The sequence below is a fragment of the Equus przewalskii genome, chromosome 14, assembly GCF_037783145.1.
Source record: "Equus przewalskii isolate Varuska chromosome 14, EquPr2, whole genome shotgun sequence".
NCBI classification, from domain to species: Eukaryota; Metazoa; Chordata; class Mammalia; order Perissodactyla; family Equidae; genus Equus; species Equus przewalskii.
In genome coordinates, this window is record NC_091844.1 from 88,034,614 (window position 1) to 88,050,898 (window position 16,285).

At 43.4% G+C, this 16,285-nt stretch overlaps 1 protein-coding gene across 10 annotated transcripts in view; it reads right to left on the reverse strand.

Annotated features, from left to right (window-relative positions):
- The window catches only part of DCDC2C (doublecortin domain containing 2C), a 106,203-nt gene that overhangs the window by 83,493 nt on the left and 6,425 nt on the right, over positions 1–16,285 (reverse strand). For all 10 annotated transcript variants that reach the window (XR_011525833.1, XR_011525835.1, XR_011525836.1 and 7 more), the window contains exon 2: positions 14,563–14,614. Coding sequence is in view for 2 of the 10 variants with exons in the window: in XM_070571773.1 (XP_070427874.1) it covers positions 14,563–14,614 (52 nt within the window). In the remaining 8 variants the exon portion in view is untranslated. The remainder of the gene's footprint in view (positions 1–14,562; positions 14,615–16,285) is intronic.

The window sequence follows — 16,285 nt, forward strand, 5'->3', positions numbered from 1 at the left end:
CAGTGTTTCGTTGGTTCGAATCCTGGGCGCGGACATGGCACTGCTCATCAAACCACGCTGAGGCAGCGTCCCACATGCCACAACTGGAAGGACCCACAACGAAGAATATACAACTATGTACCGGGGGGCTTTGGGGAGAAAAAGGAAAAAAATAAAATCTTTTAAAAAAAAAAAATTATGAAAGCAATGAGCTAATTGCTTTTTTAATGTGTTAATAATTCATTAACCTTGATGCCATCTGCCTAATTAAATGACTCCAGCAGTTAAATTCACAATTCTGGATTTTTTTTCTTTTTTTTTTCTTTTTGCTGAGGAAGATTGGCCCTGAGCTAACCTCCATTGCCAATCTTCCTCTTTTTTAGCTTGAGGAAGATTGGCCCTGAGCTAGCATCTGTGCCCATCTTCCTCTGCTTTATATGTGGCTCACCACCACAGCATGGCTGACAAGTGGTATAGGTCTGCATCTGGGATCCAAAACCATGAACCCAGGCAGCCAAAGTGGAGCACACTAACTTAACCACTACGCCATGGGGCTGGCCCCTGGATGCTTCCCCCCTGTACCCCATATAATAATCTCCTAAGAATTGTCAACAAAATGTTGTTTTCTGTTACTGTCTGATGGCAATGACAGTTTCAAAGACTCGTGTCACTCACCCGCCCTGAGAGGCAAAGAGCTCTTTAACAACAGTCCAAGGCAATTAGGCCAAATCAACATCAGTGACGGGGGACACTCGAGATTACCAGAGATGCACCTCCCCAGGCGGCAGCCATGGTTTGTTGAATGCCTGCTGTGTATCAGGCACTGCTTTCATGCCTTTAGATGCATTCATACTAACCCTCAAAATAAGCAGGCAAATGTCCAGGTAACAAAGAATCAGAGAGGTTCTATAACTTGCCAAGAACACACTCATTAAGTTTCTTGGCCATGATAAACCATCAAAAAATATTTTATTGTAGTAGGTTTTAACAAAATGGGGATTTGAGCCTATGCTAATATAGCACTGAGAAGCCTGTGTTTGGAGTGCCCCTCCATTCCAGTACTGGCTGTGTCACTCCCTAGCTGTGCGACCTTGATCAAGTGGTGTTACCTCCCCAACCCTCTGTTTCATTGTGCACTCAGTGCAGATAAAGGTGTGCTTCCGAGACGAGTAACAGAGAGAGAGATCACACAGTGTCTAGTGCTTACAAAATGCCCGCAAAGCGCTGAGCTTAACTGAGAGCAGCTGTTGTCATTTTTGTTGCTGTCCTTAGGCCCCTGAGACCCTGCTCTTTGCAGCTCATCATGCTCCTCCAACTACCCCCAGTGGACATCCTCACGGCCTTCTCCAGGCAAACACCAAACAAGAAGGACTCAAGAGAATCTAGCATCAAGAATAGACCTCACCATGTGACCACACTGAGGGGAGAATCTCATAACAAGCGAATAGTGCTCAGGAGAGCGTCATGCATGCAGCACCGCAAAGGCGAGTTTACAGAGATACCGCGCTAAAGGACCTAATGGCAGACGCTCCGCCAAAAGTCTAAACGGATCAACTTCTAAAGAGACACACGATGGCCACAGATCTCAGAAACCCCGGGGGAAGTGCAGTGCTCTTTGCATTTCTCATTTGATTCATTAAGGAAAAAAGGTTGCACTGGATCACCTCCAAAGTCACTTCAGATTCTCATTCTGTGATGCTGTGAGTCAAAGAAACATCAGCTTCACTCTTTCCCAAAATGTCCAAGAGGCTTCATAGGTTAGCCATTCCGGAGCAGTGACATGAGGAACGGGGAGAGGCAGCAGATCAGCAACCACCCTCGCTGCACCCGGCACCATCGCCTGTAGAAACATGTCAGAGCTGGGTGCCCCACAATGCCTTTTGCAGTGCTGTCCTTGGTTTTATGCTGCTGCATTATGGGCTCCTGAGGGGGAGAACAGGCAGGTGTGTCTAAAGTATGGTTGGCTTTGGGGGGATGGGGTGGGGGGTATTTACCATCTGAAAAATTTTTCAATGTTTTTACATAAAACAAAGAACCATGACTAGGATTTTATAATTGACTTAGCTGATTTCCAGCTATCACGATTCTAAAAGTTAGGATTTTGCCCCCTCTGGAAAGTTGAGAAGGAAGCAAGGGCACACACTTGCCCAGCCCTCACTGAGGGCTCCTCAACTGAGATGACCTTGGCAGGAGAGGTCCACGTTTGGGTTACCTCTGTGCCCTCTGAGACAGCAGCCGATCTGAATTGTGATGGGCCTTGAGCGGAGGCTGCTGGAGCTGGAGGAGCAGAGGGCTTTGGACTGTCCCAGCCAACATTCCCATGTTTCTGATGAGAAGACTGAGGCTCGGAGAGCGGTGACGCCCGAAGTCTGCAAGGTGGTGCCAAAGCAGCCGAAGCCAAGAGCTCTTGACTCCTGGACGAGGGTGCTTCCTCCCAACTACTCCTCCTGAACAGCGATGCATTTCACAGTTTTCTATTTCAAATCCTATTTGTTCAGTGATTTATTTCTTTTTATTGAAAGATACTTCATCTTCTCCAAACTATTTTGAATTACCAATGGCTCCTTGAATGCAAGTCTCTCTCCCTCCCTCTCCTCATCACCATCATCACCACCTCAGCAACCTTGAGCCTCTTTCTCCAAAAGTGGGGGACACATATGCACAGCAATGAATCAACGAAAAGTGGCCCTGGGGTGACTCAGCATCCAGAGACGCCCTCAATTACTATTAAAATAGTAACAAATGAGACTCACCACTCCTACTGGCTTTGTGTTGATCACCTCCATTTTGTGCAAGGTCTCTAACGATAACCAACATGAATAAAATAACCAAAAAGTTAGGAAGAAAGAAAATTAAGACAAGGGGGGTGGAGAATTAAAGAAAAACAAGGATAGAAGAGGTGGTGCAAGCGCAGGAGGAGCACAAATCACACTTGATCAGTATAAATTTCATCAAAATTCATGGATCCTTTCTGTCTGGATGGCTAAATTGTAGAGTTAAAAGAGAATAGTGAAGCAGCTGATAAATGTCAACCTATGGAGAGGGAAGAGTTACTGAAGTCAGCTTCTGTGACAAGCCTAGGAAAGGAAGCGAGGGCTACCGAGCGCAGTTAGCAGAGGTGAGAAGGAAGGAGGTGAGCAGGCCCCAAGGAATGGTAGGATCTGGAGTATGCGGAAGCCGGCCAGCCCAAAAGTGTCTTCCCCATCCACCTGACCCTGGAACTAAAATCTCTACCTTCGCTCACTCTTTGGGCCAAGACATTGTCTCCAAAATGTCTCTGACAAAAATGCTAATACATCACACACGGCAGAGAAAGTAAGTTAGCTCTCTCTTGTTAACACAGCAGCAGAAATCATCAAGGACTGAGCCCAGGGAGGAAGGGCATCTGGGGGAGCATGGAGGAACAGGATGTCCTAAAGAGAAAAGGAAGAAAGTGAAGGTGGGGAAAAGAGATACTTTCAAAGAGAAGCATAACTCCCAACACAACAGGAAAAAATAAAGCTCAGAACAAAATCAATGAAACAGAAAAAAAAAATAGAGAAAACCAACAAAACCAAAAGTTGGTTCTTTGAGAAGATCAATAAAATTGATAAACCTATAGCCAGACTGATAAGGAAAAATGGAGAGAAGACACAAATGACCAATATCAGGATTGAGAGAGGTCACATCACTTCAGATTCCACAGATAGTCATAAAATAAAAGAATATTATAAATAACTTCTTTACAATAAATTCAACAATGTAAATGAAATAGACAAATTAATAGACAAACTGCTCCAAGTTCACTCAAGAGGAAACAGACACCCTGAAGAGCCCTATATCTGCTAAAGAAGTTGGATTTGCAGTTAAAAACCTTCCCACAAAGATACTCCAGGCCAAGGTGGCATCTCTAGGACATTCTACCAAACATTTAAGGAAGAAATGATACCAAAACCAGACATAGACATTACAAGAATAAAAAAACTACAGACCAATATTTCTCCATGAACATAGACGCAAAATTGCCAAACAAAATTTTAGCAAATAAAATCCAACAATATATAAAAGGGATAATACTTTATGACCAAGTGGAGTTTGTCCCAGGAAGGCAAGGTTGGCTTAACATTTGAAAAATCTTCAATGTAATTTATAATATTAACAAACAAAAAACGAAAACCACATGGATCATCTCAACAGACACAGAAAAAGCCCCACCTAGTCCAATTTAGATCTTAATCCTACATCCCACGGAGGGCTTCTCCCTTCAGCTCCAGCCTGGCCCGGCTGCAGTAAGCAGAGCACACAGTCTTTTTTCACTCTGCCTTCGACCTCCTCCTCCTCCTCCTTCTCTTCCTCCTCCTACTCCTTCTGGCTTTCCAGGGCTCGGCTGGAGGGCATAGGAAGGGCAACATCTAACATCATGGGAGCTGCTGCATCTGACCTCCTTGGCAAGTGTCCAAATATGGCTTTCACAGGGAGGGGGGCTTTGTGGGTTCTTCTGAGAACCTCCCCAGGGACTCCATGCTGCCCTGTTTCTAACACAGGAGATGCACTCTCCTGCTGACTCCTTGCTCCAAACCCCCCACCCGCTTGCGACATTCCCCACAGACCTTTACCATGACTGGCCATCGTTCTTGAACAGCTCAGGTCTGGCGACCTTCTGAAATATTCATCTCCCAGGGAAAGTCATGCACCTTTGTCACACCATCCCACCACATGGTGGACATGCAGCTTGCATAACTGCTTTCTCCCCACCCTGTCCTCACAGGGAGCTCAGAGGCCTCTATCCTTCTGATGCTTTGGGGGAGAGAGAAGTAGGTCCAACCTCTGACCTCCTGCAGGTCCAACCTGCAAACCCAAACCCCAAGCTCACAGGCTGGGTCCTCCCAAGTGCCTCCCATGCTCCTCTCACATAGAGCCTCTCTGGTTCAGCACCCAGCCCCCTTCCTGTCGGGAGGCACCCCGGTTTTCTGGAACCTCATATTTGATTTGAAGGGATGTGAAACTCCCATAGGGAGGAGAAGAGAAACACCAAAGCTTTCTCTACTCTTAAAAATTCCCGTCATCCAATAAACTTACTAATGTATAGCCCTTCTTATGGAAGGTTGCAAAGGTGATGTTGGGTGGACCAGCTTGGTATCTTACGTGTATCCTACATTTTTATGTCTGACACTTTAGAATGTGGAAAGTGGCAGCCAAAATCCCAAGATATTAGGCAAAGTCCTATTCAACATCTTATAATTATACCCCATAAAAAAAGCAGGGGGGACTAGTTGCCCCAACACCACTGCCACCACCACCATCATCACTGCCTTCAACCCTGCATCTAGTCCTGAGTGTAACTATGACCCCACAGCACACTAGGATAGGCAGGAAAGAGAAGATGGAAGCACCAACTCAGAATGAGGAAGCTGCACTAAATCCCCCACAGTGGCAGGAAGAGATGCTGTGGGGCAGTAGGAATGAGCATGAGCACCTATCAAGTGAAAATCATTACACCGAACTTGCAGGAGGTTGTCAGGTTTTGAGACGCTACAGGAAAAGCCTCTGCCCACTGCAGAGTGAGTGTGCAGTGAGGGTCTATTCAATATTAGCACTCATACTGAGGATCAAGGCTGACTCTCCTCTCCTCTACATTTCCCCTCGCCCAGCTCTGCCTCACTCAGGACAAAGGACAGCTCCACACTGCAGTCAGGGCCTGTCAGCGAAACCCCGGGCTTTCTTGGAGGCTAAGAACCAAGGCATCCCAGAGCACAACCCAGACGAGGAGCACTCTCCAGGGCTGACCTGGGGTTGGCCACAAGATTACCATCGTTGGTGCCAGTGGCCACATAGCTGATTTGTGTCATGCTCCCACAGAGGCACTCCAGGCTGAAAAATGGATTTATAGGTTGGACCTGACATGCTGAATGCCTCCAAAATCGCTGATACTGCGAACTAGAGAAACCATGCCACAGAGGCAGACAGCCAGGTGATTTATGGAGCCTGCTGGCTGTCCTGGTAACTCCCCACTCAGAAGCAGGGCCCCGACTGAAACCAATGCACAGGAAAAGACCCCAGGAGAGAATATCTGCCCCTCAAATTCTGCCAGGCTGCAGGACCTCCTGAAGGTGCTCGGTCAGCTTCATCCACATATTTAAGTCCTACGTATGGAGGATCCACCCCATAGTAGGAACCGTGCTAAGTGTTAGGGATGCAAAGGTGAACAAGAGCATCACCATGCCTGGCCTCAGCGAGCGGGAGCCTAGTGCGGACACGCGCACTAAACAAGTGATCTATAAACAAGTGAACAAGCGCACACAGCAGTGTGACAAGGGCGCTGTCAAGGCAAGCATGGGGCGCTACGGGAGCAGAAAAGGGGAGCACCTAATCCTCACAGGGGGAGAAAGGAGGCTTCCTGGAGGAAAGGGCATCTAGGTCAAGACCTGAATTACAAGGAGGAGCCAGTCAGTTGAGGATGGGAAGAAACGTTAAACGAGGCGGAAAGAGCAGCATCCCCAAAACCCCCTTAGAGGAGTCGGTACGTGGGCACAAGCTCTGGGGAAACAAAATTCACCATGGACTGGATCTCAAACACAGAGGAAGGAGTGTGAGAGGTGAGGCTGAAGAAGCAAGCAAAGGCCAGATCAAGAAGGGCCTTAACATTCATGGAGAACAGTGTCAACTCCATCCCCTTGGAGCAAAGAGGTGTGCCTTGAAGTGTTTGAACAAGGGAAGTGATGGATCAAATTGGAAAGGGACAAGGTTGGAAGTAGGGAGACCAGTGGGAAGGCACAATTCTCTTTCTAGGGACAGATCTTGGTGCACTCAACAAGAATAGGAGTAGCAGAGATGGCAATAACTGAATGGATCTGAGCGGAAGTAGAATGGATGGGGTCGGAGGCGCTGGGGAGTTGCTGGAAGAGGTAAGAGTTGAGAACAATATCTGGGTTTCTGGTTTTTGGAATAGGGTGGACAGTTCCATTCTCTGAAATGGAGAACGCAAACAAAAATTGGGTTTGGGGACAGAAACCAATAGGTTCAAACTTGGACACATGGAGTTAGAGTTGTCTTTGAGACATCCAAGTGACAATGCCCTATTGACAGAGATGTGGATCCTGAGTTAGAGAGAGACCAGGGAGTCTTGGGAAAACAGAGGATAATGGAAGTCATGGAAGGGAAGAGGCGAGTGTGCTGCCTGGATGAGAAGAGAAAAGGAAGTAGGACAGCACTCTGAGAGACATGGACATTCAAAGGACAGACAGTGAAAATAGTGCCACAAGTAAAATTTAGAAGAAACAATCAGAGGAAACAAGAAGAAGAGTTTCAGAAGACAAGGAAAGAAATAATTTCAAGAATGAGAAAGAGGACTTCACATTCACCAGCATGGCTCTAATTAAAAGGCCCAAATGTTCATCAACCGTTGAATGGATAAATAAAATGTGGTATATCCATGTAATGGAATATTATTCAGCCATAGAGAGGAATGAAGAACCAACACATGCTACAACATGGATAAACCTTGAACACATATGCTAAGTGTAAGAAGTCACATGCAAAGGCCACATATTGTCTAATCCGATTTATATGACGTGTCCAGAATAGGCAAATCCACAGAGACAGTTATTATTACTCTTATTATCTTTCCTCATCCGCTCAAGGACAGTTCTCCAGCAACTCTCCCTATTCTCTCCCACGTCATCAGTTTACCCACAAGAGATCCTGAATAGCAAAAGCAATCTTGAGAAAGAAGAACCAAGCTGGAGGCATCACACTTCCTGATTTCAAACTATATTACAAACCTATAGTAATCAAAACTGTATGGTATCAGCATAAAAACAGGCACATAGATCAATGGAATAGAATAGAGGGCCCAGAAATAAACCCATGTATATATAGTCAACCATTTTCAACAAAGGAGCCAAGAATATACAATGAGGAAAGGATAGTCTCTTCAATAAATGGTGCTGGGAAAACTGGACAGCCACACGCAAAAGAATGACACTGGACCCTTGTCTTACACCATACACAAAAATAAACTTGAAATGGATTAAAGACTTGGACATAAGACCTGAAACCATAAAACTCCTAGAAGAAAACATAGGGAATAAGCTCCTTGGCATTGGCCTTGGCAATAATTTTTTTGGATTTGACAGGAAAAGCAAATGAAACAAAAGCAAAAATAAACAAGTGGGACCACATCAAACTTAAAAGCTTTTGCTCAGCAAAGGAAACCAACAACAAAATGAAAAAATAACCTACTTATTAGAAGGAAGTATTTGCAAACCGTATATCTGATAAGGGATTAATTCCCAAATATCAAGGCACTCATACAACTCAATAGCAAAAAAGCAAAAGCAAAGACCCCAATTTAAAAATGGGCAAAGGACTTGAATAGACATATTTCCAAAGAAGACATCAAATGGCCCAAAGGTACATGAAAAGGTGCTCAGCATCAGTAATCATCAGGGAAATGCAAATCAAAACCACAACGAGCTATCACCTCACACCTGTTGGCAAAAAAGGCAAGAGATAACAAATGCTGGCAAAGATGTGGAGGAAAGGGAAGCCTTGTTCACTGTTGGTGGGAACGTAAACTGGTACAGCCACTATAGTAATCGGTATGGGGGTTCCTCAAAAAATTTAAAATAGAACTACCATATGATCTAGCAATCCCACTTCTGCGTATATATCCAAAGGAAATGAAATGATTATTTTAAAGAGCTGTACATATTCCCATGTTCATTGCAGCATTATTCACAATAACCAAGGTATGGTAACAAACTGTGTGCTGATGGGTGAATAGATAAAGAAAATGTGTTATATAATACACTGGAATATTATTCAGCTATAAAAAAAGAAGGCAATTTTGCCATTTGTGACAACATGGATGAAACTGGAGATTATCATATTAAGTGAAATAAGCCAGACAGAGAAAGACAAGTACTGCATACTGTCACTTATATGTAGAATCTTTTTTTAAAAAGTCAAACTCAAAGAAAAAGAGAGTAGAAAGGTGGTTGCCAGGGGCCGGGAGGTGGGGGAACAGGGAGAGTTTGGTAGAAGGGCACAAACTTTCCGCTCTAAGATGGACAAGGTCTGAGGACCTAAGGTGAAACATGGAGACTAGAGGTGATGACACTGTATTGCATAATTGAAATCTTCTAAGAGAGTAGAACTTACATGTTCTCATAAAAAAAATAAGAAAGATCAATGTGTGAGGTGATGGATGTGTTAATTAACTTGATGGGGGATCCTTTTACAACATATATCAAATCATCGCATTGTACACTTTAAATATTTTTAGACTTTTATTTGGCAATTATACCTCAATAAAGCTGAAAAATACGGTATAATGGAATACTCTGAATCCACTAAAAATTAAAAATTATTATGGGAGCATATTTGTTAACACGTAAAGATTTCATGATACATTGTTAAGAAAGGGGGATTTATAAAAAATAATGTAGACTATGCTCTCATTTTTGCTCAAATAAATATATTTATAAAGCTAGAAGTATATATATGTCTATATATTTAGAAGCACATAGAAAAACATGGAGGTTAATCTCTGGGTAATAGGATTATGGATGTGTTTCCTTTTAAATTACATACATTTTCTAATTTCTGTACAATGAACATGAATTATATAGTATTTTTTCAACAGAAACAGAAGCTTCCAAAAACGTGTTCAGGACAGTTCAACAACAAACACGGAGCCCCAGTGGCAAGACCACTAAGAGAAAGTTGGTGGCATTTAGTGCTGGCTGTCGGTCGGAAGGACCTCGGCCTAACCCTGAGAGATCGAGATGAAGTTAAATTTCATTCCCCATGCTTTGCAATAAGGTGGGGACTCACATAAAACACTTTACTAAAATTTAAATGAAAAGTTAATTTTAAAACATTCTTTATGTCAGACTCATTGGGAGCTGCAGTTCTCTGGAAAATTCCCCTCGGTGAATGAGCTCCTTCTCTTCCACGAAAACTTGAGGCAAGGAAGGTCTTCGTTAACGGCGCGGCTGCTCCCACGTCGGCAGCCCCGAAAGGGCACACCCAGAACGGAGCTCTCATGGGAGAATATTAGACTGGGGCTCATTGCTTCCCAGAAATGCAGAGAAAAGGACTGGAGAGGTCTTCTAAATTCTGCCTAAATCAATACAATCTGACATTACAAACCAGAGCTCTAAGAGCTACAATAGAAGTCCTTGAATTAAAGGGAGACCGAGGGCATTTTTCCTGTTAAAGCCGTTAAGACTCGGTCTTTGAAAGCCAAGATCCCAAGAGCTTCTATTTTGAGTATAATTTTCCTCCATTTAATGAAACATAATTTCAAATTCATTATATTGAGGTATTTTACAAATCATTTCCATGGTTACATTCAGTGTACCTTATGGTATTCAATTAATTGTCAGTAAATTTCTATACTAAATCAAGGCCTCTTGAGAAGTTTTGTCAATTTTCCCACTAATATATTTTGACCAAAACAGAAATTCTGTGAAAGAATAACCTACAGAAAGCTAGGTAGTTCCATTCTGTGTTACCATATCATAAAATAAGGCAAAATAACTTAGTAAAACATTTAAACGTTGAATTTTTGGACCTAGCCAAAGCTTACAATGTACTTTATTTAATTTTTCTAACAGTTTGCACTGGTATCCAAATCGGTAGGCCTTCATGGATCTCAAATTTGGACAGGCTGAGCCACTCCAACTTAAAGACGTTATGAGTAATAACAATGTCAACTATGTGTGGAGCTCTTGCTACATGCCAGGCACGTGCTGAATGTTTGACGTAGATCATCTCAGTTAATCCCAACAACATTCGGAGAGATGCTATTTCAGATCAATACCTATCAATCTCGTCACAGTATGACGCGTCATGAATCATTCAACCATTCCTCTATGGATGGGCAGTCAAGTTGTTCCCACATTTTCGTAATTATAAAAAAATTTAAAATGCTGCTATAAACATCCTTAAGCCCCATGTGCGAACAGACTCAGGGCTGTCCCGAGTGAGTGCTGGAGCAGGTGCAGGAAGGGCTGTGCGTGGCCTCGACACCCGACAAGGCCTCCAGGAGCTTTTGGTCCCAGGCTGGAAGCTCCCTTGGCCCTGGGCACCGGGTCTCACACAGCTTTGCCCTGCTCACAGAGCTGTTCTCCACTCACCCTAGAGAGAGGTGGGGCAGCACTGGGGCCGGGCCCCTCTGCAGCTCATGCTACAGGCGGCCGCTGCCCTCGGCCCTCTGCACAAACCTTGGAGACTCACAGGCCCCATCGTGCTGACCTCTGCTTCTCGGTCTCCCTGCAGAGCCTGCTTCGTGCCTTTACTGCGTGACCTTGTGGGGTTGGCCCTCGCCCCCACTGCACACAGTGCTTCTCTCCCTGTAAGGCAAGTGCTTAAATGCCCCTCAGAAATAATTCATAGACCTACTTAACTCTACGAACTAAAAAGAAGAAACTCATTTCATACTGATAGGTTGTACAATGCAGTGATGGTCTTTCCCTGGGGAGAGAGTGGGGGAAACCCTGCAATCATCTCTGGAATACGTGGTTTCAGTCCAAGTCCCATTACGAACTAGCTACCTTTCTTGAACTCTTTATTCTTCCTTTAAATGGCAGGTATTCTGACCTGTTCTACCTCACCTGGTGCCTATCTTTCCATTTCCCAGATGAGACTATGGATGTGGAAACCTGAGAACACAAACTATAGGCATTCCATGTTACAATAAGAAGCAAGATGAGAAAGACCAAACATAACGATGAAGCACAGCGAGGACCAGAGTAGCTTTCCAACGCACAAAGGGACATGGGGACATACGGAGCCCGGCTAAGAGAACAGGCACACACACATTCAATAGCATAGAGCGCTTGCTCCCATAAAGTGCTAGCACTGAGCATATGACATCTCATCAGAGCATTTCTTTTCCTAGAACAAGGTAAACGATTGAAACAAATCAATAAGAGGCAAGTCTTTTAGCCCATTAAATATATAACCTCGGAATCACGGGTATTTTCCCTCAAACCACGGAGCAGGCAAAATGTGGTTTCTCGTAAGCAGCGGTGAGTAAGAAGAGGTGACAAAAGAGAATGAGTGTAGGTAGTTACAAGTGACAAGAGAGAGAAGAACCCACTCGAGTGACTGACAAACCTCCGCCTGTGACTGGTCACTCTATGTCCTCGTACGGGACAGCAGGACACAGATGCTAATTTCAGGCTATCTTATGGTCCCCTCACTGGAACAGCAGATTTCTTGGACCAAATCTTGACTTCCCATCAAAGCTCTTGGTGGCGGCCCCAACTCCTTCAGTGTTGGCTGCACCCCAGACGCATGTCCATGAAAACACTATACTCCCTCCAAGACAAAAATTCACAAGTCAAACCACAATAACCACAACCCATTTTTATGGAGTGACTTCTCCCACAAAAGGAGAGGGCACCTAGCACCTCGCAGGCCAAGCACAACGCACGTCATCCTGCTCAGCCCTACCCCACCCACGGGGAGTCATGGGTGTTGTCACACTCCATTCTAAGCAGTATGTGTTATTAGAAACTTTCCAGAAGTGAATATTAAAGAGGCTAAAATGTGCATGGAATTCCACTTCTCTATAAACAGTCATGACTGTGAGCAAAGATGTCTCTATGAGGAACCCGTTAGATCACCGTTTACCAGAATGAAGAGGCAGAATGACGTCAAGTCTGCTGATGGGGAACAGGTTAAATCAGGATGATAGGTTCACATGATGGAATATTCTACAGCCATTAAAAATCATGTTGCAGAAGATCATTTATTATATGAGAAACTGTCGTGATACACAGTTAATAAAAAGCAGACAGAAAAATAGTATGTATTGTTGGATTCCGTTTCTGCAAATATGTACATATATGTACACATACGCATGTGTGTCTCTGTGTATATATTTGCTTCTGTGCATAGAAAAACAACTGGGAGTGGACATGACAAAATGCAGGGAGCACTGAAGTGGTGAGTTTGGGAGGTTGGATTGTGGGGATTTCCATTTTCTTCACTGAGCTTTTCTGTCCAGCTTTATTGACATTTTACTCAACAAGAACTACTTTGATAGTCATATTTTTGAAATGAAAAAGGCGTAAATTCCAAAAGAAAAACTACAAAACCCTTTGGGCGCCTAGAGTCTCATTTTTGGGAGCACACAGCAATCTTGGGCCAATGTGAAGAGGATAAGGCTCCCATGGGTGTTTAAATTCTGGCATGCTTGTTTGCCATTGGGTATGTCACCTAGACCTCTCTGATCAAAGCGTCCTCAACTAGAAAGCAAAGACGTTGGTCAAAATCTGGAAGTTTCCTTCCTGTCCTAAAATGCTAAATGCTACCTTCTAACCGTGTCTTATTTTTTAAATCACCGAAACGTACAAAGAATAAACATGGACTCAAACTCCAACAGATGCTGTGGAGGGGTACTTTTCAGATTTGTGGCTTCAACCCACTCCCCGTCCCACCTGGTGAGGGGAAGGAAGGCACGTAGACGTTAAGAATAATCATCTACCATTCCTACTTTCTTTAGTAAGGGAACCCTGAAATTCAGTGATGGCCAGAATTGCTTTCTCGTTGGATTCTTGCCCTCCTGCCCCTGGCAAGTTACAACGTAAGGTGAGTAAGTAAGAAATTTGACTTGATTCACCACACTGCCTCGAAGTGCACATGCGAAGGAGGCAACTGATGCCTCTGCAGCCCAGTGCTTGTGGTCATCTCAAGCGACTAGAATGTCCTTTGCTGGAACACTGGGTGGTGATTCAAGGACACAGAGAAGTCCCACTTCTTTAACATGTGGGGGAAGAGAACCAACATTTATCTGGTGCTGGTACACTATCTATAGCTCATCATTCGACTCTCACAACAATCCTTGAAGGCGAAGATTCTCACCTCCATTTTACAGAGAAGAAAACTCAAGAATAGCAAAACCACCACTTAGAGAAGTAGATGCTCTAAAAGCATCTCACCTTTGAAACACTCCACCAAATGACAAGTCTGGTTTTTTTTTAAAGTAAAACTCATGTTACATCCTAAATATCAATAGGCTTTCTCACTTAAAACCTGGCGATTTTTATTGCTTATTTTAAAAAGTGGATCTCTTTTAACTTATACATTAAATTTGGGGAGGGGGCGCTAAGAATCAAGTGATGTGAACAGAGCCACGCAAGGTCCCCACCCTGCAGACCTTTCAAATGTCTACTAAGTGCAAAACTGATAGGTGCACATGGGGCAATCTTCAAATTCAGCATCATAATTAGCTGCAACCTTGTATAACCTAAAGTAACTTTTCCTGACACCCATCTTTCTAAACCCAAAAAGCAAAAGAAAGTGAAAAGTTTTAATAAATAATTGCGCAGTGCATCTCAGAGATGACTATCTCCCTAACCATGTCTCAGAATATTCTTAATGACTTCCATCATCTTACTTCCGTTGATGCTTTGACAGGTACGTCAAGCTCGCACAGGGAATTCTGGCTTCAGGAGCAAACATGCCTTTTCAGGCAGTTGCCTATAAAATGCTGTTTTTGTAAAACTTCAATTATTCAATATTGATATTTAAATTTTTACCAAGTCATCCAATTTATCCCATCTTCAGTAGTTAGCAGTGAACACTTACTTCCTTCAACTTTCTCATCTTTGCAGGTTTTCTGGGAACTATATGAATATAACTGCAAAAGAAGAAAGGAAATCTTAATTAGAAGGTAAATATTTAGACAGAAAACTTGAGCCTCTTCAGAGACTACTCCTTTCCAGCATTACAACTCACAACTCCGCAGCAACTGAAAACTAACATCAAGAGCACAGGATATGCTAGGATCACATCAATAATCAATATGTAATAGCAATGTCGTTGTAGGACAATTTGCACACTGGCTACCACTGTTGTCACCCGGGGGAGACAGTCTCTTAAATGGCATTGTTGTCCCTCATTCAACGTATTGATCAAAGAGGGACCTGAGAGATCATCTAATTCAACTCCCTTTTTTATCAGGTCACTAAAGGCCCAGAATTGTGAGTGCATCCAGGGTCCCACAACTGGCCAAAGTCAGCGTAGAGTTTGTCGGCCAGCTCCTTGTCACCTCCACCATTCCCTCCTGTCTCATAGAATTTCATCATTGTACCCATTCCGCCTAAAAGAACACTGAAACACAGAGTCATCAGAACAAAATGTGTATGAGCCCCATTAATGCAATTTTTGACCCTAGGGGACTTTTGGAAAGCCTTCTATATGCCTCAAAAATAGAAAAAATAGTTTAATGATAATAAATAATACCTGAAGATTTATATGTGTTAAGGATTCATCTTGATTTAAATATATATATATATATATCTATATATTTGATATTGTTGTTTTTGATGATTTTAGCAATATTCAGAGAGGGATTGACTGAGAGTCAGTAGATGGAAGGAAAAAGAAATTTAAGAATTATTCAATACAGGGTCAGGGGTCATAAGCTCAGAAGCCTACAAAGGCCAGGCAAATAAATGATGACTCTTGCCAAGGGCAATATTAGGGAATGGTGGGGACTGTAGCTAGTGGGAGAGTGCTTCCCAACTAAGATGCAGGAGCTTCGTAGCCCCAGGGCACTGTTTTCGTGTGCTGGTAGAGGCAACTAAAACCAAGTCCTTTTGAACAATCAAATCCTCTACTTTTTTCCAATAGAAACCAAAATTTCTCATTATTGCATGAACTCCCCCGTTATAAAATGTTGCAACCAATTCAAATCTTTGAAAACTGTGTGAACTAAACAAAACGTGCCAGCTGGCTGAGTGCAGCCTGCAGGTCTCCCATTTGTCACTTCAGCTCACAGGCCCTTCTTTGAACTCTTCTAGTCTTCAAATAGTATGCTGAACGAGTTTTCAGTCCCCAAATTCCATATTTTATTATGAACATTAATCCTCCAAATAAGACAATTTATTATCAGTGGAAACAAAAAGTTAAAATAAATATGGAAAAATTAAGGCATGGAAAGATCCCACAAAAACACAAAGTGTTATTTATTGTTTCAACGTTGCATCCCGAAGAACATGTAAATAGAACAGAAAGAGGAACAAGCAATTCCTCAGACATGCAATGGACTGGAGTCTTTAAACCAGGCGCTTGGAGTTTCCTGGTTGGCCAGAGGTTTCCTTGGGGGTGGCGCGGGGAGCAGGTATTTGAAGCGGAGACTGGACGTTAATGTGCAACGTAACGTCCCTCCTTGCTGCTTCCAGAGAATCGAGGAAAGGAAGAGGCCAGCCACTAGCATCAGTGTCAGGCATGTTAGTACTGCATCCATTTAATTCCCATCCCACCACACTGGAGTAGATATTACTAACCCCATTTTATTGATGAGGAA